The 26,802-nt window shown below is 48.9% G+C and overlaps 1 protein-coding gene and 1 pseudogene across 15 annotated transcripts; both read right to left on the bottom strand.

Moving 5' to 3' along the window:
• Positions 1-1,955: 1,955 nt before the first annotated feature.
• On the bottom strand, positions 1,956-23,457 carry GRIPAP1 (GRIP1 associated protein 1). 15 transcript variants are annotated; one of them, XM_086387781.1, is made up of 27 exons: positions 23,395-23,457; positions 22,714-22,836; positions 21,162-21,228; positions 20,958-21,019; positions 19,966-19,992; positions 19,066-19,173; positions 15,940-16,090; positions 14,950-15,134; positions 14,725-14,772; positions 14,008-14,039; positions 13,855-13,902; positions 13,618-13,717; positions 12,240-12,317; positions 11,952-12,044; positions 11,092-11,226; positions 10,611-10,706; positions 10,178-10,390; positions 9,933-10,046; positions 8,879-8,956; positions 8,699-8,794; positions 8,519-8,575; positions 8,307-8,406; positions 6,660-6,790; positions 4,557-4,679; positions 4,306-4,399; positions 3,341-3,495; positions 1,956-2,503 (listed from the first exon to the last, which is right to left on the bottom strand). In XM_086387781.1, the coding sequence occupies exons 1-27, from the start codon at positions 23,434-23,436 to the stop codon at positions 2,411-2,413; spliced, it is 2,649 nt and encodes an 882-aa protein (XP_086243907.1). In that variant the 5' UTR covers positions 23,437-23,457; the 3' UTR covers positions 1,956-2,410. The 15 variants fall into 15 exon arrangements, with proteins under 15 accessions (XP_086243907.1, XP_086243909.1, XP_086243908.1 ...); XM_086387783.1 differs by lacking the exon at positions 11,952-12,044; XM_086387782.1 differs by lacking the exon at positions 14,725-14,772.
• Positions 23,458-25,822: 2,365 nt separating this feature from the next.
• On the bottom strand, positions 25,823-25,881 carry LOC147340411 (U6 spliceosomal RNA; annotated as a pseudogene).
• Between the last annotated feature and the right edge of the window lie 921 nt (positions 25,882-26,802).

The raw sequence follows: 26,802 nt of genomic DNA, 5'->3' as shown, positions 1-26,802 counted from the left end.
ACCCTGGGGAGACTCCGCCTCCTACAAAGCTGGTTGGGCCTCAGTCGCGTCATCTGGAAAATGGGGGTGGCAGGGAGCTTTGCCAATTCTCCCCACCTCCTTCCTGGACTCCCCCCTTCCTACCCAGATCTACCCCCTCTGCCCCCAGGGCCCCCACCCCCACCCGTCTGAATCAGCAGCACTTAGCAGATCAATCGATGGGGAAGCATCGGTTAATGGCCCCAGAGCGCAGAGTGCCATGGGGAATGATGCAGCGCTGTGTCCCCACCCTGCCCCCTAGGCTGGAGGAGGCGGGGGATTGGTGGGGGGGGGGCGTTTTTCTAGATGCCAGAACCCTTGGCGGTCCTAGGTTAAGAGTCCAGCTCTAAGACACCTGCTGTGGGACTGGAGCACTGTCCTCCGTTGTCAGATGTGAAATAGGGGTGGGAGTATAAGGGGAGTACAGATGGGGACAAGGCCAGGTAGCACGCTCTCCCCCCAGCAGTCTCCACTCTGAGGTGCAGTCTCCCCCATTTGTCCACATCCAGGAGCCTCAAATCATGCCTCCTTCCCTAGAGGGCTCTGCTCCGGGGCAGCAAGAGTGCCTGAGGCATGGGTGGGTTCAAACCCCAGCTGTGCCACTGATTGTGTCCTTGAGCAAGTAACTTGCATCGTTTTCTTTGCTGTCCATGGAGAGTTACCCCAACATGAGTGTCATTGGAAGCATTAAATGGAGTGATGCGAGAGGGGCATGGCACACAGAGGACGCCTCACCTTTAGTAATTAAAGTTATGTGGCAATGGGGGAGCAGTAATGCAGGACCAATTTTAGCCTTTCAATGGACTTGCCCACCCATGTAATCCTCCATTTGTTCATCACAGTCCTGATCTGTCCATGTCTCCATCCCTCCCCATACCCACTGCCCACCTATCCATCCATTCTTCCACTCACACAATCAATTTCTCTACCCTTCCTTCTACCTACCCATCTATCCATTTAGATGGGTCTATCTAGTCATTAACTCACCATCTAGTCACCTATCCATCTAGTCATTAACTCACCTACCCATTCACTCATCCATTTGTATATTAACCTCATACACCTATTTACCAACCTATCCATATGGATTCCCCACCACCACCCATATATCTATCTATCCATAGCTCTAAAACTGAAAGTGAAAGTCACTCAGTAGTGTCCGACTCTTTGTGACCCCATACAATCCATGGAATTGTCCAGGCCAGAATACTGGAGTCGGTAGCCTTTATCTTCTCCAGGGGATCTTCCCAACCCAGGGATCAAACCCTGATCTCCTGCATTGCAGGCAGACTCTTTACCAGCTGAGCCAAAAGGGAAGCCCAAGAATACTGGAATGGGTAGCCTATCCTTTCTCTGGCGGATCTTCCCGACTCAGGAATCAAACCAGGATCTCCTGTATTGCAGGCGGATTCTTTACCAACTGAGCTATCAGGGAAGCCCATCCATAGCTCTATCTATCATTTATTATACCTACTCCTTAGTCTTCCCATTAGCTCATCCATCAACCTAGCCACTCATCCATCCACACATCCCCCAAGCCATCCATCTGTCCATTTATATCCCTACTTGTCCCTCCTCTACCTATCCACTTGTCCAGCAACCCATTTGTCCATTTATTCACCCACTTATCCATCCATCCATTTATTTACCATCACCAATCCATGCAACATTCCACTTTATCCGTCAGTCCATCCAACCATTTATCCATCCTTCCATCTGTCCACTCATCTATACCCACACCCCAAACAGATCCATCCACATACATGTCTGTGGGTATTTCTGCTCCACTCAGTTTGAGAGACTGTAACTGGAGACAGGCTGGCTGAGGGTGGGGGAAGAGAGTAAAAGGTGCACCCAGTGACCACCCTCCCCCTTCCAGTAACCTCCCTACCCCAAGCACATCCCTCATAGTTGGAAAGAATCAGAGCAGACAGTGAGTGGGTGGGCCCATCTGGCCAGATGGTATTTTGGCTGCACAGCCGTTACACACACACACATTGCTAGAACGCTGAACATGGACCATGCCCCACCCAACATCCCCAATCCCAAATGCAGAGTAGCCAGGCTTCCAGACATAAATTAAAAAATAAAATAAAATTAAAAAGTGTTGGTCTCTTGGAGGGAGAGCTCATGCAGAGATGAAGGCAAAGGCCCCTGGGAGCCAGGACCAAGGAGGAAGAGAAAACCCTGCCCCTCCCCTCAGGATTCCCCACTCCCCAGCGGCCTCAGCCCTAAGACAGGGTCACTGACACCAGCCATCAGGCCTCCAACCCCTTTAACGTCCAGTCTCCCAACCTATTTGATATTGGCCCCAGCCCCCATTTTCCCACCACAGCCCAAGGGAATGGTGTCCTGGGAGCCACAGAAGGGAGTGGGTGCAGCCTGCAGGTCTTTAGCTGGCTTCTCCTGGTTCTAGGTCAGGGTCAGGGGACCCCACGCACTCCTTGCTGAGCCGCACAATTTCCTGGGACAGAACTTCCATGTCCTAAGAAACAATGGAGCCATCAGGGGTCAGAGAAGGTGGCAGGCAATGGCACCCTCACCAAGCCTGGGTGTCATTCATCTCATCCCCTCGATCTCCAGGTATGTCTAGCTTGAGACAGGAAGGTATTTGAAGAAATCCCAGAGCTCCCAGCAGTGGGCTGGGCTCAGGAAAGGTGTGTGTGCTGTGTGTGAGGGGGTGAGGGGTGCCTAGAGCCAGGGATATGGACATGGGAGTGGTTCATCTGCTGTACCCCTATCCCCACCACCTTCTTATCTACTAAATAGTGAGCTTGCTTCTCCGAGGTAGGGGCTGGACCTGCATCCTTTCTGACTTACCCTGAGACGGGGAAATACTTGGATGGCAGGGTGGGTGAGTGGACACATGGGTGGATTCATGGGAGATCCATGGTAGGCAAACAGGTGGACAGATGAAGTGTTCAGAGGACAGATGGAGGACAACAGGTGGGCAGGCAGAGGGCTGGGCAAGTGGGTGAAAGGCAAGACAAGGGGTAACTGATGATTAGGTGTGAGAGAGAGAGAGATGTCAGGAAATGGATGCAAAGATATGTGCAGATGATCAGACAGGTAGCAAGGCAGACGGGCAAATAGTTGGTGGGCTGATGGGAGAGTGGCTGAATGTGTATGACTGGATGAGTGCGTGGATACAAGGACAGAAGGAAGAGTGAAAGATTAAAACTGAGAGTGAGTACGTTGACTGGATGATGGGAAGATGAGGGGGAAGGAGCACACAGTGAATGGGGTAGGTGAAGGGGGAACTGGCAGATGACCCAGGGGCTGTGTGGCTAGACAAAGGGGTGGGCTGGTAGGCCACACTTGCCTTGTGCAAATGCATATTCTTGGTCAACTGCTCTTCCAGCATGTTCTGTAGCTTCTTGTTCATCTCCCGAAGGTTCTCGTCACCTGGCTTCACTAGGTCTCTCAGGACGCTGCCCAGCCCGCTGCGGTCTGTGTGGCCTGCTGCCACAGATACATCTGCAAGGACCCAAGCTGAGAACCACCCCCTTGGCCAAGATGGACAGAGACAGAACAGGAAAGAGGGAAACAGGGAGTAGGGGAGAAGAATGGGAGGAGCAGCCTAATGGAGGGGCAGAGGCTTTGCCATGTGAGACCCTGGCTTCACTTACTAGCTGTGCAGCCCTGAAAAATCAGGATAAGAACTCACTCATGGAAAAATGCCTATGACTGTGTACAACACAGTCAGCTCTCAGCATGGGTCAAGTGGTATTGTTCTGATTAAGGTTTAATAAAACAGGGAGAGGAGGAGGTCTGAAAGAAAGGAACAAAAGAAACAAAAGATGGGGGTGGGGGAAGGAAGAGGAAAAGGAGGAGAGGGGAGGAAGAGCAGGGAGGAGGGAAGGACACTAAAAGGGCTATGTATCCAGAGAATGAAAATTTCCAGTGGTGGAACCATTTAGACAGGCAGTAGGAACAGTGAGCCATAATGAAGCGGGGCAGGGATGAGGCAGAAAGAAGGGAAGGGAGAGAAAGGAGGGGAAGAAACACAGGGAGGAGAAAGAAGAATGCGAAGGAAAGACACTCAAGATAGGAGGGTGGAGAGATGACAGAGCCTCAGACAAGAGAGAGGAACCGAGAAGAGAGATGGGGTAGAGAGGAAGACAGTAAGGTCCTGGCCTGGCTGGCTCCCTACTCCACCACCTGTGGTGTTTGCAATAACTTTGGTGAGTTCCGTGAGAAGAGAGAGGCCACAGCTCTGGATGGCAGGGAAGGCAGGGGCAGGTGAGGGGCTGGATGAGGGGTGAGGGCTGGGGAGGGAGAACTTACCAATCCGGCTGTCCATGACATAGGTCTCAATGATGGCACTCTTCCGGCAGAGGTCCTCTGCCATGGACGCACTGCTCACCTCCAGGTGCTTCACCTGCAGGGTGGCCCAGCCCACCTCAGACCCTAAACTGCAGCATGTTTACACAGGAGGAGGGGCCTGGCCAGATACTGCCCCATCTCCACCCCCAACTCCTGCCACCCCAGCCTCCTTGCCAAGGAAGGCCAAGCAAGGACAAGCAAGCAGATGGCACCTTCTCCTCCAGCATCCATTTCTCCTGCTGCATCTCCGCCAGGCGCTGAAAGAGCTCAGCCACTTCCTCATCTGACAGCTCTGCTGGCCGTGGGGGCTGGGCCTGAGGGCTGCTGGATAAGGACTGCAGGGAAGAGTGGGGGAGAGGCCAGCCCAGGCTCAGCACTGTCACCCGGGATAGGATCCAGGACTGAGGAGAACCAAGCCGGGGGTGGGCTTTGCAACTGGGGCTGCAGACAAACTATAGACAAGTCTTGGCACCCTCAGAGACTCTGGATCCCCCTTTGCCTAAAGAGGGAGACAAGAACCATCACACCACACACAGTATAGACTTATTGAGATCATGAAGGGAGAGCCTGGGGCCCCTGAGTTCTCCCAGTTGGCAGGAGAATCAGGGGAGAGAAGAACAAACTAAATGACACCACCAGGAAGCCCACAGGAAAATCCCAAAGGTGGGACACTTTCTGCAGGTTAACTGGGCTGGTCTCTTCTACAGGATTATGTCATGAAAATGAGGGATCACACTCGATTCAAGAGATTTAAGGGACATAAAGCAACCAGATGCAACAAGTGTGCTCGAAATTGAATGCTGGTTTTCATAAAACCAGCAATAAAGGACATTTTGGGACCAACTAGAGAAATCTGATGGCACCCCACTCCAGTACTCTTGCCTGGAAAATCCCATGGACGGAGGAGCCTGGTGGGCTCAGTCCATGGGGTCGCTAAGAGTCAGACACAACTCAGCGACTTCCCTTTCACTTTTCACTTTCATGCATTGGAGAAGGAAATGGCAACCCACTCCAGTGTTCTTGCCTGGAAAATCCCAGGGACGGGGGAGCCTGGTGGGCTGCCGTCTATGGGGTTGTACAGAGTCGGACACGACTGAAGCGACTTAGCAGCAGGAGCAGAGAAATCTGATTAAGGTCAAAGTACTACAGAAGATGTGTGAGTGCTCAGTTGTATCCGACTCTTTGCAACCCCATGGAATGTACCCCACCAGGCTCCTCTGTCCATGGAATTCTCCAGGCAAGAATACTGGAGTGGGTAGACCTTTCCTCCTCCAGGGGATCTTCCTGACCCAGGGATCAAACCCACATCACTTGAACGTTTACCAATTAGGATGGTAGAAATCAGTTGGTTACTTGCAATCTTATTTAGGTTTAAAAAAAGAGAGAGGGGTCTAGAAGGGTATGAACTAAGAATTTATAGTGGTGATCTCTGGATGGTAAAGATGTGATTTCCTTAGATTTAAAAAAAAATCTTTGCTGTGTTTTTTTAATTTTTCTACAATGTATGTGCATGCATGCTCAGTTGCTTCAGTCGTGTCCAACTCTTTGTGACCCTATGGACTGTAGCCCACCAGGCTCCTCTATCCAAGAGATTCTCCAGGCAAGAATACTGGAGTGGGTTGCCGTGCCCTCCTCCAGGGGATCTTCCCAACCCAGGGATCAAACCTGGGTCTCCTGTGTCTCCTGCGTTGTAGGCGGATTCTTTACCACTGAGCCACCAAGGAAGCCCCTCTACAATGTACACAAACTACTTATAGAATGATAAAAAAGTCATTTCCAAATATAAGGGTCTGGCAAGGAAGCTGACATAGACGACAATAATAAATGATAACTATGGTGGTGGTGGTTTAGTCGCTAAGTCATGTCCAACTCTTGCGACCCGTGGACTGTAGCCCACCAGGCTCCTCTGTCTATGGGAGTTTCCAGGCAAGGATACTGGAGTGGATTGCCATTTCCTTCTCCAGGGGATCTTCTTGAAAGACCCAGGAATCCGACCCAGGTCTCCTGCATTGCAGGCAGATTCTTTACTGACTGAGCTACGAGGGAAGCCCAGTGATAACTATGAATTGGGAAAAAAAAGGATCTCCTACATGGATAATGCACCTACTATGAGCCACATATTTTATGGCACCAGGAAAGGTAGAATTCGCCCAGAAATGATGAAACAGAGGGTCAGAGAAAATAATTTGTTCATCCTCCATTTAGCAACCTGAATCCAAGTTTGTGAGCTTGAAGAAAACTTGACAAGAATATATGTGTGCCGGGCCCAGAATGTGGGTAGAAGCTGGGGCTGTAGGTTCTTCCCTGCCCCTTACCCTCGCTGGAACAGTTGAGCTCTCCTTCTCCCGCAAGATCTCGCGGTAGCTGAAGGAGGAGACGCTACTGCTGTCCCCAGTCTGGGTCCGGCTTGGTGAGTTCATCTCTGAGAGAACCAGCTCCTCGAGCCCTGGGCAGAGAGGGAAGAGAAATCTGAGCCCCAATCCCCCAGGGTCCCAGGGCAGGAAGAGGCAGAAATAGATTTGACAGAGATGGAGAGAGGCAAAGAGACACTCAGGCATGATGCAGACAGTAGGGTAGGGAAAGGCAGAAGCAGAAAAAAGAGCTGTTTCTCTAGGCAAACACACGCCAGAAGTGAAACAAAGGTGAAGATGGGGAGAAAGAGATGATGCAGGCACAAATGGGCATAAACTGGCGTATGCACTCAGATTCAAGGTACGCCATAGCTGGAGAGGGCACAGGGGCACCCGCGCATGCAGAGAGAAGACCCCAGATAGACAACAAGCCAGAGCAGATGATAGAGGCTAACAGAGATGCTGGTTTAGGACACAAGTCAGAGTAGTGACACAGAGAGAAAAGATGGCGATAGACTCAGAGGCATACACCTAAATCTGACTTTCCTAATGGACAAATAGAATGTATGGCACACAGTTTGAATCTGTTTATTGATTTGTACAGCAACTTGCAACAGAAAAATAAAAGTCCTCCCTTATAAAGAGAGGTAACTTCAGGAGACTGAGTGCCTCAGCGAGACAGTGATTTGGTGAGACATACACCCGTTTTTGACAGATCACTTGAAACACAGCCACCAAGCATGTGCCTCTGTTCCTGCAGCTGCTTCTGAGTGTCAGGGAAGGGGGCTGACACAACAAGCCAAGGGTCTCCAGCAAGAGCAGGGTGGCTGGGGAAGGATAGGCAGCAAGTTTTCTCTCACTTGTGATACAGGAAATGCACCAGAGCCATCACTGCAACTTATTTAAACAGTTTTAGGCCATTTCTTTGTTAAAAAAAAAAAAAAGTCTGAGGCAATTCAAATTTTTCTGTTTTATCTTCTGCCTTAAGTGGCAGAAATAATGTAGATTTTAACTGCATAATGATCACATGGCAGTTCTGCTACCTGATTGTAAGTCTGTCTCCCCAGCTCAATAGGAAACTCCTGGAGGACTGAGACTTGGGGTAGGGGGTTCCTATCAGGGACCCCAGATGTGAGTGTAAGGGCTCAGTCCATATTTACAGAACGAGAGAATGAACACAAGAGACTGAGAGACACTAGGTGAGGTGTGGGATTGTATGAGGGGTAGTGAGGAGACAGACAGAGACAAAGACAGATGAGAGAGACCGAGGAGAGAGAGAGACAAAGGAATAGAGAGAAGAAAAGAGCAGGATGAGAAAAAGAGAGAACTAGAGAGGGAAGGCTGGGAGAGAAAGGCAGATAGAGATGAAATGAGGAGGCAGAGAGATAGAAACAGAAGAGACACAGCAAAAAGGAGAGCGAGCCCAGAGAGAGAATGCAGAGAGAGAAACAGAGGAGGGAGAGATGCAGAGACAGGGTAAAAGACAAAGTTCAAGAGGGACAGAAGACACAGGAGTGCTCTACAGAGTAAAGTACAGGAAGCAGCCCCAGCCTTCAGGCCCAGGCTACGCCTCCCCACACCTCAGCCTCCCCTGTGCTCTGGGCCCTTCACCTGAGCGGCTCTTGCTGTTCGTGAGAATGTCTTGCAGCCGCTCCTGCAGCTTATCTGCCCGTTTCCGCTCTAGGTGCAGCTGCCGTTTGAGGTCCTTGAGCTGTGGGGAAAGGCGGAAAGAAGGGGGCTGAGGCCTGGTGGGCCCACAGGTGGGGCACCACAGGGCAGGAGTGGGCCACACGTGAACACCTCCCAAGCATGTGCTGTCATACCGCAGCACTGCCCTTCTTCTCCAGGATTCGCTGCCCATCCACGGTGTCCTTCACTTCCTGTGGGAGAGAGACAGCATGGCTGCGGGTGCCAGTATGGCTGCCTGTGGTGTGCTCCCTCCCTGTCCCACCACTGCATGCTGATCCCCAGGGTGTTTCAAGGGCTCAGGAGGGACCAGGGACCTGCTTCAGGCTGTTGATGGTCTTCAGGTGACAGTCCCGCTCCTCCTGAGCCTGTCGGAGCTGCTCCTGCACACCCTGTAGCTCCTCCTCCTTGCTCTGCAAAGCAGAAGGCAGCTCAGGCCAAGGCCTGGGAAACCTCAGTCCTCCCACCAGAGAGGAATGCTGTCATACAGTAGGTACCTTCAGCTCCCTGGTGTGCTGCTCCTGACACTGCCTGAGGGCTTCCTCTTGTTCCTGTTGCTGCTGCTGCAGAGATTCCTACAAGACAAGTCCCAGGTCTGACCACAGCCCCCCAGAGAACATCACGCCCAGTGAGGAGGGTAAGGGATTGCAGTGGGCCCCTGGGTGTGCAGAGAAGACACTCCCACAGGGAACACTGGATGCAGAAGTGTCACATCAAGGACCAACATCTGCATTTACATCTTATTTAATAAAACATAACATAGCACTACTGCACGCCAGGAATGTTGTGCATGCTAAGTCGCTTCAGTAGTGTCCAACTCTTTGTAACCCCATGGACTCTAGCCCACCAGGCTACTCTGTCCATTCTCCAGGCAAGAATACTGGAGTAGGTTGCCATTTCCTCCTCCAGGGGATCTTCCTGACTCAGGGATCAAACCCACATCTTTTTCATCTCCTGCATTGGCAGGCAGGTTTTTTACCATTAGCACCACCCGGGACTTTATATATATTACCTCATTTTATAGAACCCTCCCATAGTACCTAGACAGCAAGTATTATTGTTATCATTTTTTTATGGATGTTGAAAACCGGCCACAGAGAAGTAAATAACTTGCACAAGGCCACACAGCTATAATAGAAAGCAGCCTAGCCAGGATTCAAACCCAGGCAAACAACTGGCTCCAGCTTGTATGTTCTTTACTGCCATGTGACACAGCCTCTTATGTACTATCATCAGTTTTCCAAAAACCGGTAGTAAAAGTTGTGGTTGGAACAAAAGTAGAATGATTGTATTATAATAAATTCCTGACAGAAGCACAATGGAAGAAGGAAGAGGTGCCTTTTCAAATCTGCACCGCTGACATTCTGCCCTACTGATTGATGACCATGCCCCATTCCCCTCCAGAGGGGTGCTGTTGAGCCAGGAAGTGCGGTGAGGATGCTCAAGTCCGGAGCATCTCAGAAACTTCCAGGGCCTGACCACTCCTGGTCCCTTGGTTTGCCATGGGTACCCTCTCAGCCAGCCTCTGAGCGTCCCCAGGCACCAACTCACCTCAGCCTCCTTCAAGCGCCGTTCAAACCAGCCCTTGGCTCCATCCATTGAGTGTACCTGAGCTTGAAGTTCTTCTACCGTCTGCTGAAGAGTCTCCAGTTCCCGCGTTCGGGCCTGTGAGAGAGCAGGCCACCATGGGCCAGGTGGAGAAGTGGGAACCTCACCCATGCCACCCCCTGGCCCATCAGCAGTGCTTCGCTCCCCAGGTTTTAGAGGCAGAAGGGCACCATCATCTACCCACCCACCTTCTCCTCACGGATCTGCCCACGCAGCTCCTCCTCCTGCCGCTTCTTGTCTTCGTGCAGCTCACGGAGCTCACGCTCGTAGCGGGCCCGCACCCCCAGCACCTCCTTCTCATGCCGTAGTCGCACTGCTCCCAGCTCTTCCTTGTGCTGGGACTTCTCCTGCAGCGTCTCCATGGCCAGCTCATCCAACATAGCCTTCCGCTTCTCAGCACTCTGGTGGGCAGGCAGGAGGACGCCAGTCAACCTCCTCTCCAAAACCAAGTAAGGACAAAGGAACAAGCCAAAGTGCACCTCTTCCCCAGCCTCACTGACCAGGCTAAGCCACCCACCCCTCCTCATAGAAGTGGCTACTTTATGCCCCCTCCCATTTCCTTGGGTTGGCCCACATCACCTGTGCCCCTACAGTCTGGGCGACCCCCTCAGTGTTGCCCACCTTCCGAGCCTCCTGTAGTTCCTGGATCAATTGCTCCTTCTCCTGCCCGAGTTCCTGGAGTTGTTCCAGCAGCCGACTATTGGCCCGCAATGACTCCTAATGCAGAGACAAAGGGAGTGAGTTTGATAAAGAGCCCCCAGGAGGTGCTGGTCACCCAAGATACGTCTGGTCAAGTGAGTGATGGTCTCTCCGTTTCTAGATTAGAAACATGCAGAGACCCCTAGCTGCTCCTCAGCATTAATTCTCCCACCATTATTCTGGTTTCTATTATGGAATCAGATTGGCTATCTTAACTAACTGAAGAGGCTCAATCTCAAGTGAAATGACTTGGTCTGAGACACACTGGTGCTAATAAGCTCGGATGTCATACTGGAATCCAAGTCTGCCTGACTCCATGGTCTTCCCACCACACCTCATGGGAAGTTCCACTAAGCCAGAACTAGGGAACTAGGGGGAGACAGGTGCAAGCCAGAGGTGTCACCTGGAGCTGGCAGTTCAGGTCATCTTTCTGTCCCATGAGGTCCTCATACTGAGTCTGCCGCTGCTGCAACTCAGCTGTCAGTCCAGCAGTTTGTTCCCGGAGCATATTCAGTTCTTGGGTCTTTGCTGTTTGGATCTGGAAAGAATGGTGGAAATGGGAGTGGAGTGAAAGAGGCCCCAGGGGCAAGTCACGAGATGTTCCCAGGGAGACAGGGAGAGAGGTGAAAGGAGAGCCAGGAGGAGAGAGAGAATTTCAAAGAGAAAATCAGTCAAAGTGATCAAGAGGGGATTGGACAAATGTGGTATATTCATTCAATGAAATAGTACACAGAGATAGCAAAACAGATTAGTGCTACATATGGATAAACCTCACAGATAGAATGCTTCAAGAAAGAGGCCAGACATAAGATTGGGTGTCTGATTCCATTTACATGAAGTTGAAGAACAAACAAAACTAATCTATGTTGCTAAAGGTCAGACAAGTGCTTATTTTGGGGAAGTACTGACTGAAAAGAGGTAATAGGGGCCTCTGGGATGCTGAAAATGCTCTATATCTTCCTCTGGGTGGTGGTTGCACGGAGATAGATAAATATACAGACAGGAACAATTCACTGAATGTACACTTAAGATTAGTACACTTCTTGGCTTTTTACCAGTGAGAAACTAGAATATAAGAAAAGCAGAGATGGGGGACCAGAGAGAAGAGGGGTGGAAGCCGAGAGAAAGAAGCTGAGAATGAGATAGAAGCAGAGGCAGGAGAACAGCATGAAGTCCAGGCGACCCTACCCCAATGTGGATCACAAGCAGAGGGAGATGGGGGAACTAGGGAGGGATCAGCATGGGCTCCCATGTATCCTGTACCTGCTCCAGGGCAGCCAGGCTAGTTCTCAGAGCATTATTCTCAGTCAAAAGTCCTTCCACTTGTTCCTGTGCATCTGCACTCTGGAGGGACACCTGGCCCCACCCCACAACAAGTGAGAGTGGGTCCAGAACCGGAAGACAGGACCTACCCGCAGCCAAGAGAGAAAGGACACACCCACAAGAACCACGACCAGGGGAAGCAGGACCCCTGGGTCCTTGCCTGCCTGCACAGTACCCGCTCAATCTGCCCTCACCCCCACCTCCCCAAGCCCGCTCAGTACAATATACCTGATCCTGTAGGGCTCGCAGAGCTGCCGCATGCTCCAGGCGCTCCCCTTGCCGCTGATCTCTCAGCTCTGCCAAGCTCTGTAGGGACCAGGTCAGGGGAGCCCATTCCAGACCTCAGCCTCCCCTGGGGTACATATAACCATACAGACCTCCTCTATGGAAGGGGGAAGCATGTTGCCAGCACTTGAGGGTCTGGGGCTACCCAGCTATCAGCGATCTCAGGCTCACCCACACTCTAGGTCATTATCCCAAGGGGCCTCACACACCCCTGTATACATCCCAGTCCTAAGCACCTCAGAAAACACCTACAGTCCTAGGGATCTCAAATTCACTCAGCCCCCAATCATGCGAGGTCTCATGCACTCTCACCCAGAGTCCAGCACAGGGGCCTCAGGATTCTCAGACACACTCAACTCCCAGGGACTACAGCTTTACCCAGACTCCTGACCCCAACCCCCAGGGGTTTTAGACACATGCAACTCCCATGTCCCTAGTCCCCAAGAGTCTCTGACCCATCCAAACTCACAGCCACAGATCCTTCAAGTTTCAAACTGATACAACTGCATAGTTTCCAGCTCCTGGTGAGGTCTCAGACCGACACCTCATCTGCCACTCCTGCCCCCAGTCTCTGGGGATCTTCAGACCCAGCTAACTGAAGACCCAGCTTTATCTAGACTTCTGTCCCCAGCTCCGAGAGGTCTTAGACTCAAAGTCACTATATCCCCCAGTCCAAGGGACCTCAGACACATTCACTCTAAAGGGAAGCCTGGAGACATTAAAGTCACCCAGCCCCACACCCTTAGGAGCCTCAAACCTCCCCAGACTTTTGCTCCAATCTCTGGATGTCTCAGACTCACCAGTTTTTTATCCACAGTCCCCAGGAGTCTCAGGACCACCCAGCTCACATGATCCAAATTCCCAGGTATCTCAAGACCCAACCCAGCTCCCAAGCTCTGAAGGTTTCAAATGCACTCAGCCTCCAGGGCCAGCTGTGTCCGTAGTTCTAAAAGTTACCTAGCCTCCAGAGAGTTCAGACTTGCTCCAACTCCTGGTCCCAGTCCAGTGACCACAGATTTCTTCAGATTCCTATCTCTAATACCCCAGCAATTCAGATTCATCCACACTTGTGGCACACAGAGCCCTAGTCCTCAGCCCCTCTGAGATTTTTGATTCATGCAGAGTCCTAGCCCAACCCCTAGGGCTCTCAGGGTTCCCAAGTTTCCATTTTCCTAACTCCTAGGGGGTCCAGGACGCATTCAGTCCTTATATTTCTAACACAGGAACTATCAGACTCCCCAGCTAGCCTCCACGGACCTCAGAGCTGCCCAGACTTGCAGCCCCGTCCCTGTCCCAGTGATCTCAGAAACCAGCCCCTCACCTGATTGGCAGCCTCGAGCTCCTGCTGCAGCTTTTGAGTTCGAGCCAACTGGGCTTTGAGATCAGCCTCCTTCCGCTGTTGTAACTCCTCAATCTTGTTCCTGGGGGTGATTGGTGGAGGGGGGGACACGCTGACCACAGCCAGAGGCCCAGTCTCCTAGTTTGGCCCCAGGATCTTCGGTTAATCATGCTGGGCACTGCCATATTATCTACCAATATTCCCAACCCTGGTAGTTACCGGCTGTCATTGAATAGTGTCTCCTTTTCTGTCTGCAGACGGCAAAAACTAGGCACAGAAAGATAGATGTATATGGATCAGTTCCACTAGTCAAGCTCCTCCCTAGTCCCCCCCAAACCCCTTCCTCCCCAGCTCTGAAAAAAAGAAATTTACCTTTCTTGTTTCTTTTTCAGTTTCTCGGAGAGCTGAGGTTGGGGAAGGGGTTACAGACAAGTGATAACAATGAGAATATTATTAATAAAGACAAAAATTAACTTCATGTTTACAGACACTTTCCACTAAGGCCTTTCTGGAAACTGGGATTTACTTATGTTACCTCATGGAATCCTCAAAACTGTCCTGAGCAGTGAACACTACTGGCTTTACAAATGGGGAAACAGTCTCAGAAGGGTTAAGTAATTTGGTTGGGCAGCTGGTCGGCAGCAAAAATGTGACCTCCACCCAGCTCCTCTGGCTCCAAAGCCCAACATATGCCCCCAATCTATTGACTGATGGCCACATCATAGAATAGCTAGGCTGGGAGTCCTGGAAAGCAGGATCATAACTAGCTGCCTCACCACTGGGTCTCAAGTCCCTAAGAGCCAGCAGTCTATAAATGCTTGGATGGATGGATGGATGGACAGATGAATGAACAAGCAGAGCTGGGAGGACACAGAAGGATGGGATGGGACCTGCCAAGCACAAGACACAGAGGGACATTAGCCCATATCATATTGAAAGCATATCTGTGACATAAATGTGTGTCTCTGCATTTCACAGATGATGAAATTGGGCTTTGAGGAGATACTCTGCCCCTCTATCCTACTAACGGAAGCATGGCAGGCAGGGAGTGGGTGAAGGCAAAGTCCAGGGAAAGCTTAGCAGCCCCACCTTAGCAAGTTCTTCCTGCAACCTGGATGTTTCAGCCTGCTTCAAGGTCTGCCAGAATGGATGAGGGAGGGAATTGTTATCAGCAAGGCAGGAGGTAGGACCTGTGCCTTTCCCTGCCCTCCTAATCCATCAGCCCACAAGATGGTGATGTCACAGACATTACCAGGCAGAGGCAGGGCATCCACCTGCCTTCTGGCACCCCAGCCCCAACAGACCCAGATTCACCTCCAAGCCTTGCAGTTGCTCCCAAAGCAATCTCTTTTCCTCCTTCTCCATCTCCCATTTCAGCTCCACTTCTGCCAATGGCATGGGGGCCACAACAGGGGAAGCTGGGCCCCCTGGGGGGTCCCCTTCACCCTCACTGGCAGCTGGGGGCCTCCCAGCCTCTTTCCCATAGCGCTCCTGCAGGGCTAGTGGGCAGAACAGACATATAATGGATGAGGTAGTCTTTGAAGACCCCTGACTCACCTCAAATAGAGGGAGCACTGGCAGCAGAAACCCTGCTCCAATGGTCACAAGCCTACAAAATCAAGGTTCAGCCCCCACTTCTCACAAATCTTTTAAGCCCCACCAACCACAGAAATCCTATCTATCATCAAATCAGCCCAAGTTAGTTTCCCAAGACCCAATTCCATCCTTAAGCCCCACCCAGTCCTCCAAGGTGATGGTGATACCCACCCTCCTCCACTTACAGCTGAATCCTTCTACAACCTCTAATCCCCAGCCACATTCTACAAAGTCTCCCTTCTGATCACCAAACTATCACCTACCACCCTACAAGCCCCAGCTGCTCTCCAGAAGTCCACATATCAGGACACTCCCACACTCGATGAAGCTTTCTTTCAGCTTTCATCCCAGACCCCACTGACAACTTGGGCTCAGAATCTTCCTAACGTTCCTGCCTTCCCTTTCTCCATTTAGCAAACATCTCCTTTCTGATGTTCAAGCTGCTAATCTGTAACACTTTCTAGGTATCAGGTGCTGAACTAAACTCAGAAAGATTATCACCTCTTATCTCTATTACAATTTTCCAGGTGCATGCACTTGGTAGATGACAAAGCTTTGGCTCAGAGAGGTGGAATGGCTTGTCCAAAGTCATAACACTGCTTCACGGCAGGGCCAAGCCTGATTCTGAAGCCTGTCCCTTCTCTGAGGGAAGATAACACCTGACTCAAGCCCCAAGGTCCCCACATTACCAGCAGGGTGTCCACACACCTGCCACGTTCTTCTGCAAGGCTGTGTTCTCCGCCTGCAGTCTCAGTAGTTCCCCATCCACAAGGCTCCCAGCTTGGGCAGCCCCTTCTCTGGCAGCCCCAGCCTTCAGTTGCTGGTTCTCCCGCTCCAGCTGTTCCATCTGGCTGCAGAGCTAAGCAGGGGACAGGTGAGGTGGCAGAAAAGCAAAGAATCAGAACAGCATTTGCTGAAATATACATAGCACTTGGCCAATGTACTTTACAATTCATTTAGTTCCCATAACACCCTTGTGATGTAGAGGCTACACAGATAAGGATACTGAGGCACAGATGTTAAACAACCTCACACAGCTGTGAAGTGAAAGAGTAACAGAAGATTTGAGAATACTGAGAACAATTTTCCACCTGCCCACATCCAACCTCACAGTCACAATTCAAGACCTCAGGCTCCTCTACAAGTTGCTGGTCCCAGATGTCAACATGATGGATGGCCCCACTGCCAGCCCTCTTCTGTGAAGCAGTCTGCATCTGGGAGCCAAGGCACCACAGACAGCTTTCAGAGCATTTCCAGGGTCAGTATTGCCCACAGCTCCCTATCATTAGCCCTGGGAGAGCTCATGAAGAATACAATGCAAATCAAACTAAGCCAGCCCCCTGTTCAACTACTGGACAGTAGACCTGACAAGATCCTTTGTCCCCATTTTCAGATGAGAATACTGAGGCCTACAGAGAATTTTTATTTTATTGTCTGGCATATTTTCTACCCAAAGCACCATTTCTTTCATATGACTGGCTTTTTTGCAACCACCAGTGCTCTGCTCAAATGTCACCTTTCAAGTAATATTCCCCAACACAGAAACAATAATACTTGCTAGCATGGCGTTTTGTTCACTTCTTTCTTACTTAGCACAAACTATGATTAAATTTACCTAGTATGATTTTAATTTCTTACATCTCTGAAAAATTTTGGATCATAAATTGTGATTCACAATTAAATTTTATTTCATAACATAGGGTCACAAGCACAGATTCCAAAGCCAGACTGCTTGCATGTGAATTTCTACTCTGCCATTTGATCTTGGCACAAATTTTTTCATCTCTCTGGGACTGTTTTCCTGATAGTAATGATATCTCATCATTTTGCCAAGAGAATTAAACGAGTGAATAATGTAAAGCACAACAAACAGGACCTACTTATTCAGTCGTGTCTGACTCTTTGCAACCCCATGGACTGTAGCCCGCCAGGTTCCTCTGTCCATGGGATTCTCCAGGCAAGAATACTGGAGTGGGTTGCCATTTCCTTCTCCAGGGGATCTTCCCAACTCAGGGACTGAACCCAGGTCTCCTGCATTGCAGGCAGATTCTTTACTGTCTGAGCCACCAAGCAAGTCCATAAATAGGACCTGGTGGTGGTTTAGTCGCTCAGTCGTGTCCAATTCTTGCGACCTCATGGACTGCAGCCTGCCAGGCTCCTCTGTCCATGGGATTCTTCAGGCAAGAATACTGGAGTGGTTTGCCATTTCCTTTTCCAGAGGATCTTCCTGACGCAGGAATCAAACCCAGGTCTCCTGCATTGTAGGCAGATTCTTTACCACCTGAGCTATGAGGGAAGCCCGAATAGGACCTGGCACACAGTAAATTCAATATAACTGTCAGCTATCGGTGCTATTATTTGTCTACTATAGTACCATTTTTTCTCCCATTCCACTCCCAGAAATACAAGCTACCCAAGGAAGACTATTCTGTGCTACTTAGAACTATTTCCAGAACACAGAGCACACAGTGGGGGCTCAGTAACTATTTGTTGAAGGAACAACTGAGCTGAAATATCTTGGCAAATAAGTGGCAGAGACAGGCCTTGAACTCAGGCCTCCCTATGAGCACTTTTAGCTTCTAGGAGGAGGAGGGGGAGTGTGAAGGAGGTTCTATACTTGGCCCAGTGCCTAGCTCAGGGCAGGTGCTGAGAAACACGAGCTGGATTTCTGGAGGAATAACTGCCCCAGCTCACCCAGCAAGAACCATGATACCATTGAGGCTGGAGGAAGGCAGCAGTGAAAAGTGAGGCAATGATGTCAGCTGTCATGTGAGCACCAGGGGTTCTGAATTTTGGGGGACAAGGACCCACTGGGAGGTACTGTGGAAAGGAGCAATGTGGTAAGATCTGCAGGTCAGAACTCTTTAGACCAGGCCTGGTACAAGAAGCTGGAAGTGAGGAGACAGCAAGGAGGCTGTGGGAATAGAGCAGGTAATAGGTGGTAAGGGCTGAGGCAGGGCAAGGCCATAGGATAGATATAAACCTTTTAAATAGTCAAGAAATATTTTAGAGGGAAAATGAACTAATAAGAGTATTATCAGCAGCTAACACCAACTTAAGCTGATACTATGTGCAAGACTGTTCTAAGTGGTTTGCAGACATTAATTGATTCAGTTCACACAAAAGCCCTGCCAAGCAGGTACTGCCATTATCAGCTTTTCCATTTTAACATTTGGGAACCAAGAAACAGGGAGCTTAAGTGAATTGTTTAAGGTTACAGTTAGTAAAAGGCAGAGCCGACAGTTTAATCGAGGCCTTCTGGATCTTTACTATTACTTACTAAATTGCCTCTGGTATCGTACCTGCATACTTGCATACTCCATACTGCGTACCTGCATACAAACATACTTTGCTTTGTTTTCTTTTTTGAAGTCTCGAGCCCTACATTCTCAGGTAGAGCCTTGGAAATACCTATTTTGTTGCCATGAGACTTCTCCCCTTAAAAGACATTAAAAACTTAGAAGAGAAAAGGGAAGCAGCTTAAACATCTTTCTATCACATACTAAGCATAAGAATTTTACCTAAGACCCCCCAATAACCTGGGGCTGCATAGCACCAGCCCCAAAATATACACCAGGAGAGTTGAAGCTCAAAGAAAAGGAGTGACCTGGTCAAGAACCAGCTGACGTTAAGGCCTGCAGCCTTCTAATCCCAGCAGTGAGTGGTCCCATCTGTCAAACCACTGCCCCCCAACACAGTTCCAGGCTGTGTTTCAGCACCATGGACAGTGAGTCAGGGCCAGCCTCTGTCCAACCACCCTCAGCAGCCCTCCAGCCATAACCCATGTCATCCCTACCCCTCGCACCCCCCATCAATTATCCAGGGCACCAGCACCTTGCTGAACTCGGCCATAAGCGTGCTGTTCTGCAAGCGGAAGTCCTCCTCCTGGCTATGCAGCTTTGCCTGAAGCATCTCATTTTCACTCAGCAGCCCCTCGACTTCCTGCAGTGGCAGATGTAAGCCAGGTCTCCAACAGGGGTAGAAAGGATGGAGCAATAGGGCAAAGAAACAGAAATGGAGAAAATGACATTGAGGGGAGAACACAGGGTACAGAGAATGAGATGGGTGAAATCAGGAGATACAAGGGGAAAGAGAGATAGAAGGAGGAATAAAAGAGGAGATAGGGAGGGAGAGAAAGACATGGGAGTGAATGAGAGGAAAAGAGGGGTATATAGAAATTGGAGAGAAAGAAAACAGATATGGGGAAAGGAGGTTAGAGAGAAAGGAGAGAGGGATGGGGAGGGGGAGAGAGAGAAAAAGAAAAGGTAGGATGATGGAGAGATAGGAACAAAGAGATCAACAGAGGGAGAATGGAACAGAGAGAGGGGGTCAGGGAAAGAAATGAACCAGGAAGAGAGAGGAACAGGGGAGTGAGGAAAAAGGAGTCAAGAGAGACAAAGAAAGGGAAAGAAGAAATGAAACAATGGCAGAGACAGGAACAGGTGAGGGAAAGACAAAGAGAAGGTTGGGGAGAGAAACAAGAATCCAAGAAGAACAGGAAGACAGAGACAGAGAGAGGCTCAGAGAGGAGGATAAAGAAAAAGGGAGAAAGACACACAGAGAGACAAAACAGGAACACAAAAGACAGACACAAAAGCACATGGCTGGGAGGTAGTCACAGATGCAAGTGCACACACAGAGAAAGAAAGGCCAGTGCAAGGAGATCCCAGCATACCGAAACATCCCCTCTAAGGCAGTCTACCAGACACATTTACCCGCCAGGGGTCCCCTTACCTGAGCTTTCTTGCTCTTGCTCAGTGCCTAAAGGTGAGGGGCATGGGAAGAGAGATAAGGTGAACAGAGATGGACTCCCTCACTAGGGTATGGAGAGATTGTGGCAAATGTCAAGGGGACACAATGATAACAGGGGTTGAGGGATGGGGGTGTCTATAACCACAGAACTCACACAACAATTTATAGCTCAAAGGAATGGAGTGAGTATGGAGCACCCTGCTTACACCCTTTCCTTTAAGCTCTTGAGCTTTTCACGGGTCATAGTATTTAACCCTTCACAGGCTGGATCTCTGGGCTCAGAAATTATGGCTTCATTGCTACATCTGTCCAAACATGTCTATGTGGATCCCTCCAAAGAACCATGGAAACTGCTGTTCCTCTTCTGGGCAGCTGAGGACACTGCCAGTTTGGGAAATCAGCACCCCATCAAAGAGAGAGAAGCCCAGCTTTCTGACTGCCAGACTTTCTGCATTCTGTATTCCTTCATCTAGCAAATGTTTGTGGAGCACATACTATGTATAATTGTGCTATGCTTGGGGACAGAGCAGTTAAGAAAGAGACAAAGGAGGGCCTTGAATGCCTTAAGCGGCCATGACAGGTTATATGCTATCTCACCTTCAAAGGATCTGAGAGGTAGGTTTAGTCTCACTTTACCAACAGGACCAGGACGGGGTGGGGAATAGGAGCACAAGGCAGGAATGTGAGTAGGGGACAGAAGGCAGAGTCAAGGTGACTTACTGATAATTTGATTATTTTGAATAAGTAGTTGAAATTAAAAATGAAGTAAGAGTAAACTAAAATTAATCAATAAATTAAACAAAATTAGATAAAATTACCAAACAAAGGAGATTTCCACGAGAAATTTCTGAATGACTGATGACAACATGTAACATTAGGTTACATGCTGGTTCACTGCAGGTGCTCACTGGACAGATGAATGAGTCAGATGGCTACAGGGAAACTTGGGTGAGTGAGTAGGTGGAGGGAAGTACCTTCTGAGCTTTGCTGAACTCCTTATCCAGGTAGGCAACCTTCTGTCGAAGACTGGTGAGTTCTGGTGTGGGGAAATCAGGGAGTCTCAGCTTCAGTCAGTGGTAAGGAGCTGAAAGGTCTTCCTGCCAGGCCTCTGAGGTATTTTCCCCCTTGGCCTCTGTCCCCCAGAGCCACCCCCATCTAATGAGACCCTCTTGGCTCACCAACACCATTCTTGCGTAGTTCATCTGAAAGCTGGTAGTTGTTTGTCCGGAGTTCTAGTAGCTGAGCCTGAGAGGGAAGCATGGAGGGAAATGATTTGGCAGGAATGTGCCCCCTACCCTCATGAGGAGGGAACCAACCCTCTGAGCCCCAGAGACCCTGTTGCCCTTCTTGTGCCTTTTTAATCACTCTTAAGACCTGTGCCTCACATGTTAAGACCACTTTTTTAAGCAGCCAAATCACAATGAAAACATCACTACTGTAATGCTTGGCTCATGATGTTATTTCCTCACTATCAGTCTGAGACCCAGTAATAAATATAAAACGTTGGAAAAAAAAAAAGACCTGTGCCTGCTGCATCCCAAATGAGTCCAGCCACTCAGCCCCTGTCCCACCTTCTCCAGTTCTACCTTTGACCACAGCCAGCCTCGAACATCTCCCTGCTGCCTCCACCTCTCCCCTTTCAGTCCAACTATGACTCCAGGCGATGCCACAGTGCTGACCCAGTCCATCTCTTGTTCCTGTGTGTTCCATGGCTCTCCGTGCCCTCAGGATGAAGTCGGCTTCCTCACCCTGGCTGGCCTCGTCACACACTAAACACTTTTCAGTCTTCTATCAGAGGTGCTGTCTATCCTCTTGGCCTGAATAGGGGGCAGGGGACTGCCTTCTTCCCTTTTTCCCAAGGGAAGAGGGCTTGGTATTATGACCAATTTCACTGAGTAAAAACGGGCTGCCTGGGGTCCCCACAAGCAAGGCTCTCAAAATGTCCAGATCCCTTTCAAGAATCAAGGACAAGTGAAGTATGGGGCATTCCAAACAGCATATCCCTACCTATCAGCCCCTCAGGGCACTGAGGCCAGTTCTTCCCAGAACAACCATCCCTTACAGCACCAGGACCTTTCCCTCTCTCCCATGGCACTAGACTCCATTCCTGGGTGGTCTGCTAAAGGGGAGAGGGCTTGGCCCCTATGCAACCTTTCCTGCCCCTGTCCACTCCTGGACCCTCTCCTCCTGATCCAATGAGAACACCCCTGGCACCCACTTAAGAGTCTCTATCCATCAGAGTCCAATGGTTTTCCCTTCACTCATGACTAATGGAATCAATCTTCCTCACTCAAGGGTCTCCTACACCCCTCAAGATCTCCCCAGTCATGATCCAATGAGATGAACCTATACCCTTCAGGGTTTTCCCCCCACAAGGCCTTGGATGGGTTAGGTGGATTACCCTTACTCACATAGGATAACCCTTATGCACAAGTTACAAGGGCCTTCCCCTTTTATGGTCCAATTATCTCGCCCTTCCACCCTCAGGGTCCTTCACACAGTGACAACTGGTTTCCTTCATTCAAGGACCAATGGATTATCTGTCTTCACTTGGAGTTCCTTCTGTCCTCCCACAGACCCTACACAGGGTTTCCCCCCTTGAGTCTGCCCACGCACAAAATCCAGTGGTATTCCCCAGTAAGGAACTATGTCAACAAGGGTCCCCTTTGGCCTTTCATCCCATCTCAGAGCCCCACCAAAAGAATCAAGTGGTCAGAATACTCAGGGTACCTTCCCAGAGCCCGGTGATCTCCTCTCCACGTGGTCCAAGGGTATCACTCTTTCACCTCCTCTGGTTCTCTCTCCAACAAGGATTAATGGTATTACCCATTCAGGGCCTTCATCACCCCAGCCCTAATGGGATCACCCCTAATCATCCAATGGTACCACCCCTTGCACAGAAGCTCCACCTCCCAAGAACAATGACAACATGTGGGGTCTTTCCCCAGTGCCCTGACATAGTGGTATCTCCCACAAAAATGTCTACCTCCCACCAGTAATGGTATTGCCCTCTCCAGGGCTCCCCCCACCATGACGCAAACAACCCAACGCCTGCTTCCTTCCTCTCCAGGCAAAATGGTTTCGCCTTCTCAGGATCTCCTTCCCTCAAAGCTCAGCAATATAATCGCCCACCTAGGGTGTCTCCCAAAGGTCTCGTCCCCTCCAGGTCTCAGTAAGGTATCACCCACGCTAGATCTCTCTTCCACCCACAAGGCTAACAGAATCCAACCGCTGAGAGCCCAACAGTCTCTTAGAATCCAGTAGTCTCACCACTCGGAGCCTCAGTTTCCCTTCTCCAGACCTCTTAGACTCAAGGTCCATCCCAACCAACCCCTGTTCAAAGCCAGTGGCACAATCTCTCTCTTCCCCGCACCCCCGTCGCCTAGCCTGCTTTTCCTCGCCGAGCGGTACCTGCATCCGCTGAAACTCCTCTTCAGACAGAGCTTGCGCCATGTTCCTCCCCCCCACCCCCCCAACAGCTTTCTGCGCCGACGCGGTTTGTCTCTCCTGTCAGTAGAATTGGGTCGGACCAAACCACCGGTCAGGAATAGAGGGGGAGGAGTCTACTCCGGAAGTTCAGCGTTTTGGAAACCGAGACAAGAGAAAAAAAACTGGCCGGTTAAGTGAATTGCAGTTTAGGATTTTACCAGAATCCAGGTCATTAGATTTGGTTTTTGAGCTATCATTAGACTACTCATTGTGATGCGACACTGTGACATTCCTGTGTCATGGGACTCGTCGCTAGGGAAGTGTTTGCCGACCGAAAATCGCGCTTCCGCGGTACTCCTTTAAGGAAGATGGTCGGCTTTACAGTGGAAATGAAAGCGGAAGCTTTGCGCGTGTCTTGTTCCGGCCCTCCTCCGGGTGACCCCAAAAAGGGAATCCCGTCTCTTGTGAAGCCCTTGGCGTGTTTGTTGTTTGTTTGTTTTTTTTTTTTTTAAGATTTAACGCTGATTTTTTTTTTTTTTTAACATGATACTGTTAGGTAAAGGGCCCAGCCACCAATAAATTTAAAATACCTGCAAGGAAAGAATGGCAGTGAATCAAACGAGAAAGCTTCACTTAAAAAACAAAACTAGGATAGCAAAACATCAGGAACATTCAAATAAGTGTTAAAATGCATTATAAACGTCTCTTGTGCTTACCGGCCACTGCTGCAAACCCTGCCACCCAAGCAGTAGTTTATATTTGGGAAAGAAAAAAATTAGCATGTTTAGCAGCAACATATCTGGTACTAGGATTTGCCCTATTTTCTCTTTTTTGTCTTTTTAGTGGGGCGAGGAGAAAAACGATTTTATGCCATTTTAAACTTACAGAAAAGCAAGAATGGTATAAGGAAATGTGCTTAGTCACTCAGTCGTGTCCGACCGTTTGTGACCCCATGGACTGTAGCCCGCCAGGCTCCTCTGTCCATGGGATTCTCCAGGCAAGAATACTGGAGTGGATTGTCCTGCCCTCCTCCAGGGAATCTTCCCAACCCAGGGATTGAACACAGGTCTCTCGCATTGCAGGCGGGTCCTTTACTGTCTGAACTACCAGGGAAGCCCATAAGGAAATTACCTGTACCCTTCTGCCAGCTTCATCAGTTGTTCACATTTTGCCACCTTTGCTTTATCATCCTGTCTTTAGATATAAAATTTTTGAGCTATTGACTTCAGCATCCATCAATGATTTCCTAACACCAACATTCCTTTGATATTTGTTAGTTACTAGTCTACTGTAAGAAAGAGCTTTCTCTTCTTCCCCATTTATGTATTTAGATCTGTACAGACTCGTTCTTATTTTATTCCATAGATTATAATCAATCACTATCATTATTTCCTTTGACGCTCAAATTGTCCCAGATTTGACCAGTGGAAGCTCCTTCAGGTTGACTTTTGTGTCCCTTTGACATGGCCCCATCATTTTTTTTAAAAAGCACTTCCTTGCTTTCTAGCATTACAAGATGCTCCAGACTCAACATTATTCCTTTTTAGCCCCAGTTGAGAAAGTGTTCATTGCTACTAGAGTGTAATTTTTTCTATGCCGTCTCAGTGTACAGAGCTAAAAAATACACGTATATGAACTAATTCATGTATACACACATATCTATTATATCTAGTTACATATTTTGCTATAGGTATATGTATTTTTTATTTTTATTTTTTTGTCATGCTGTGTGGCATGTTGGATCTTAGTTCCCTGACCAGGAATAGAATCTGCACCCTCTGCAGTGGAAGCAAGGAGTCTTAACCACTGGACCATGGGGGTAAGTACCTTTTATTTTTTAGGTATATGTACTTTAAAAACATAAGTATACTACTAATAACTTCCATTTCAACACAACACACAAGATTCATTTTAGTTTCCTCACTTTTCATATTCTTTTTTTTTCTTTTTCTTTTTTTTATTATTATTTTTTTTTTACTTTACAATATTGTATTGGTTTTGCCAAACAGCAACATGCATGCGCCACAGTTGTACACGTGTTCCCCATCCTGAACCCCCCTCCCACCTCCATCCCCATACCATCCCTCTGGGTCATCCCAGTGCACCAGCCCCAAGCTTCCTGTATCCTGCATCGAACCTGGACTGGCAATTCGTTTCTTATATGATATTGTACATGTTTTACCGCCATTCTCCCAAATCATCCCACCCTCTCCCTCTCCCACAGAGTCCAAAAGACTGTTCTATACCTCTGTGTCTCTTTTGCTGTCTTGCATACAGGGTTGTCGTTACCATCTTTCTAAATTCCATATATATGCATTAGTATACTGTATTGGTGTTTTTCTTTCTGGCTTACTTCACTCTGTATAATAGGCTCCAGTTTCATCCACCTCATTAGAACTGATTCAAATGTCCATGCTAATCTTCTCTGTATCGTTCCAGTTTTAGTATATGTGCTGCTGAAGCGAGCACTCATATTCTTCTCCAACAGAAAGAAACCTATCTCCCACTGTCCACAATAAATTTACTTATTTGTGTAATCATAATGCACATTAACTCCAGGATTGCTTACCCATAAACTATGAAAAACAAATCTATCAACTAGAGGTCAATACTTTTTTACAGCTTCTTTTGTATTTAGATTCCTGTTGGTTTCTAGTCAAAATACTGTGTTTAACAAGACTGCCATAGCTTTAATACAATGCAGTTCCTTTTGTTTTTAATCTGATGGTAGTCAAAATACTGTGTTCAAAATTTGCTTGGCTTGGACTTCCCTGGTGGTCTAGTGGTTTAGACTCTGAGATGCCAAAGCAGGGGGTGAGGTTTGATCCCTGGGTAGGGAACTAAGATCCCACATGCCAGTGGCCAAAAAGATTTTTTAAAAATTCGCTTGGGTTAGTTCTCCCTCTCCCCAATGCCCCTCCCCCATGAGGCTGCGTGATTCATTTGAAATATGGTTAGGTTCCTTTGTTTTTGTTTGAATTCCATTTTGCCCTCCCCTCCACCTCCTTGTTGAGGTAACCAACCTAATTAATTTCTAGTTTATCCTTTCTCTTTTTTTTCACACAAATGAGCACATGTGAAGAGAGGCAGAAATGCCACCCCAAAATATGCCACTTTGATTTGCATTGCTCTAATAATTAGCGATACTGAGCATCTTTTCACGTACCTGTTAGCCATCTGTGTCTTCTTTAGAGAAATGTCTACAAAATGTGGTACTTTAGTGTGTGACTTATTTTAAGCTGAAAAGAATCAAGACCAGCACACTGAAGAAAAATTTCTACCTCTCCTTTAACCGCATAGAAGAATTAAGATAGGTGGTCTAGCCCAGAAAGAGAACTATACCAGCGATAACGTATTATCTAAAAGACCCGGCGTGGCCAAGCAAACATT

Source organism: Bos grunniens, chromosome X (assembly GCF_055505025.1).
Source record: "Bos grunniens cultivar Pamir isolate PY7600 chromosome X, Bosgru_T2T1.0, whole genome shotgun sequence".
In the NCBI taxonomy this organism is placed as follows: domain Eukaryota; kingdom Metazoa; phylum Chordata; class Mammalia; order Artiodactyla; family Bovidae; genus Bos; species Bos grunniens.
Note: the sequence above shows the minus strand (reverse complement) of the source record. Positions and strands in the feature narration are given on the sequence as shown.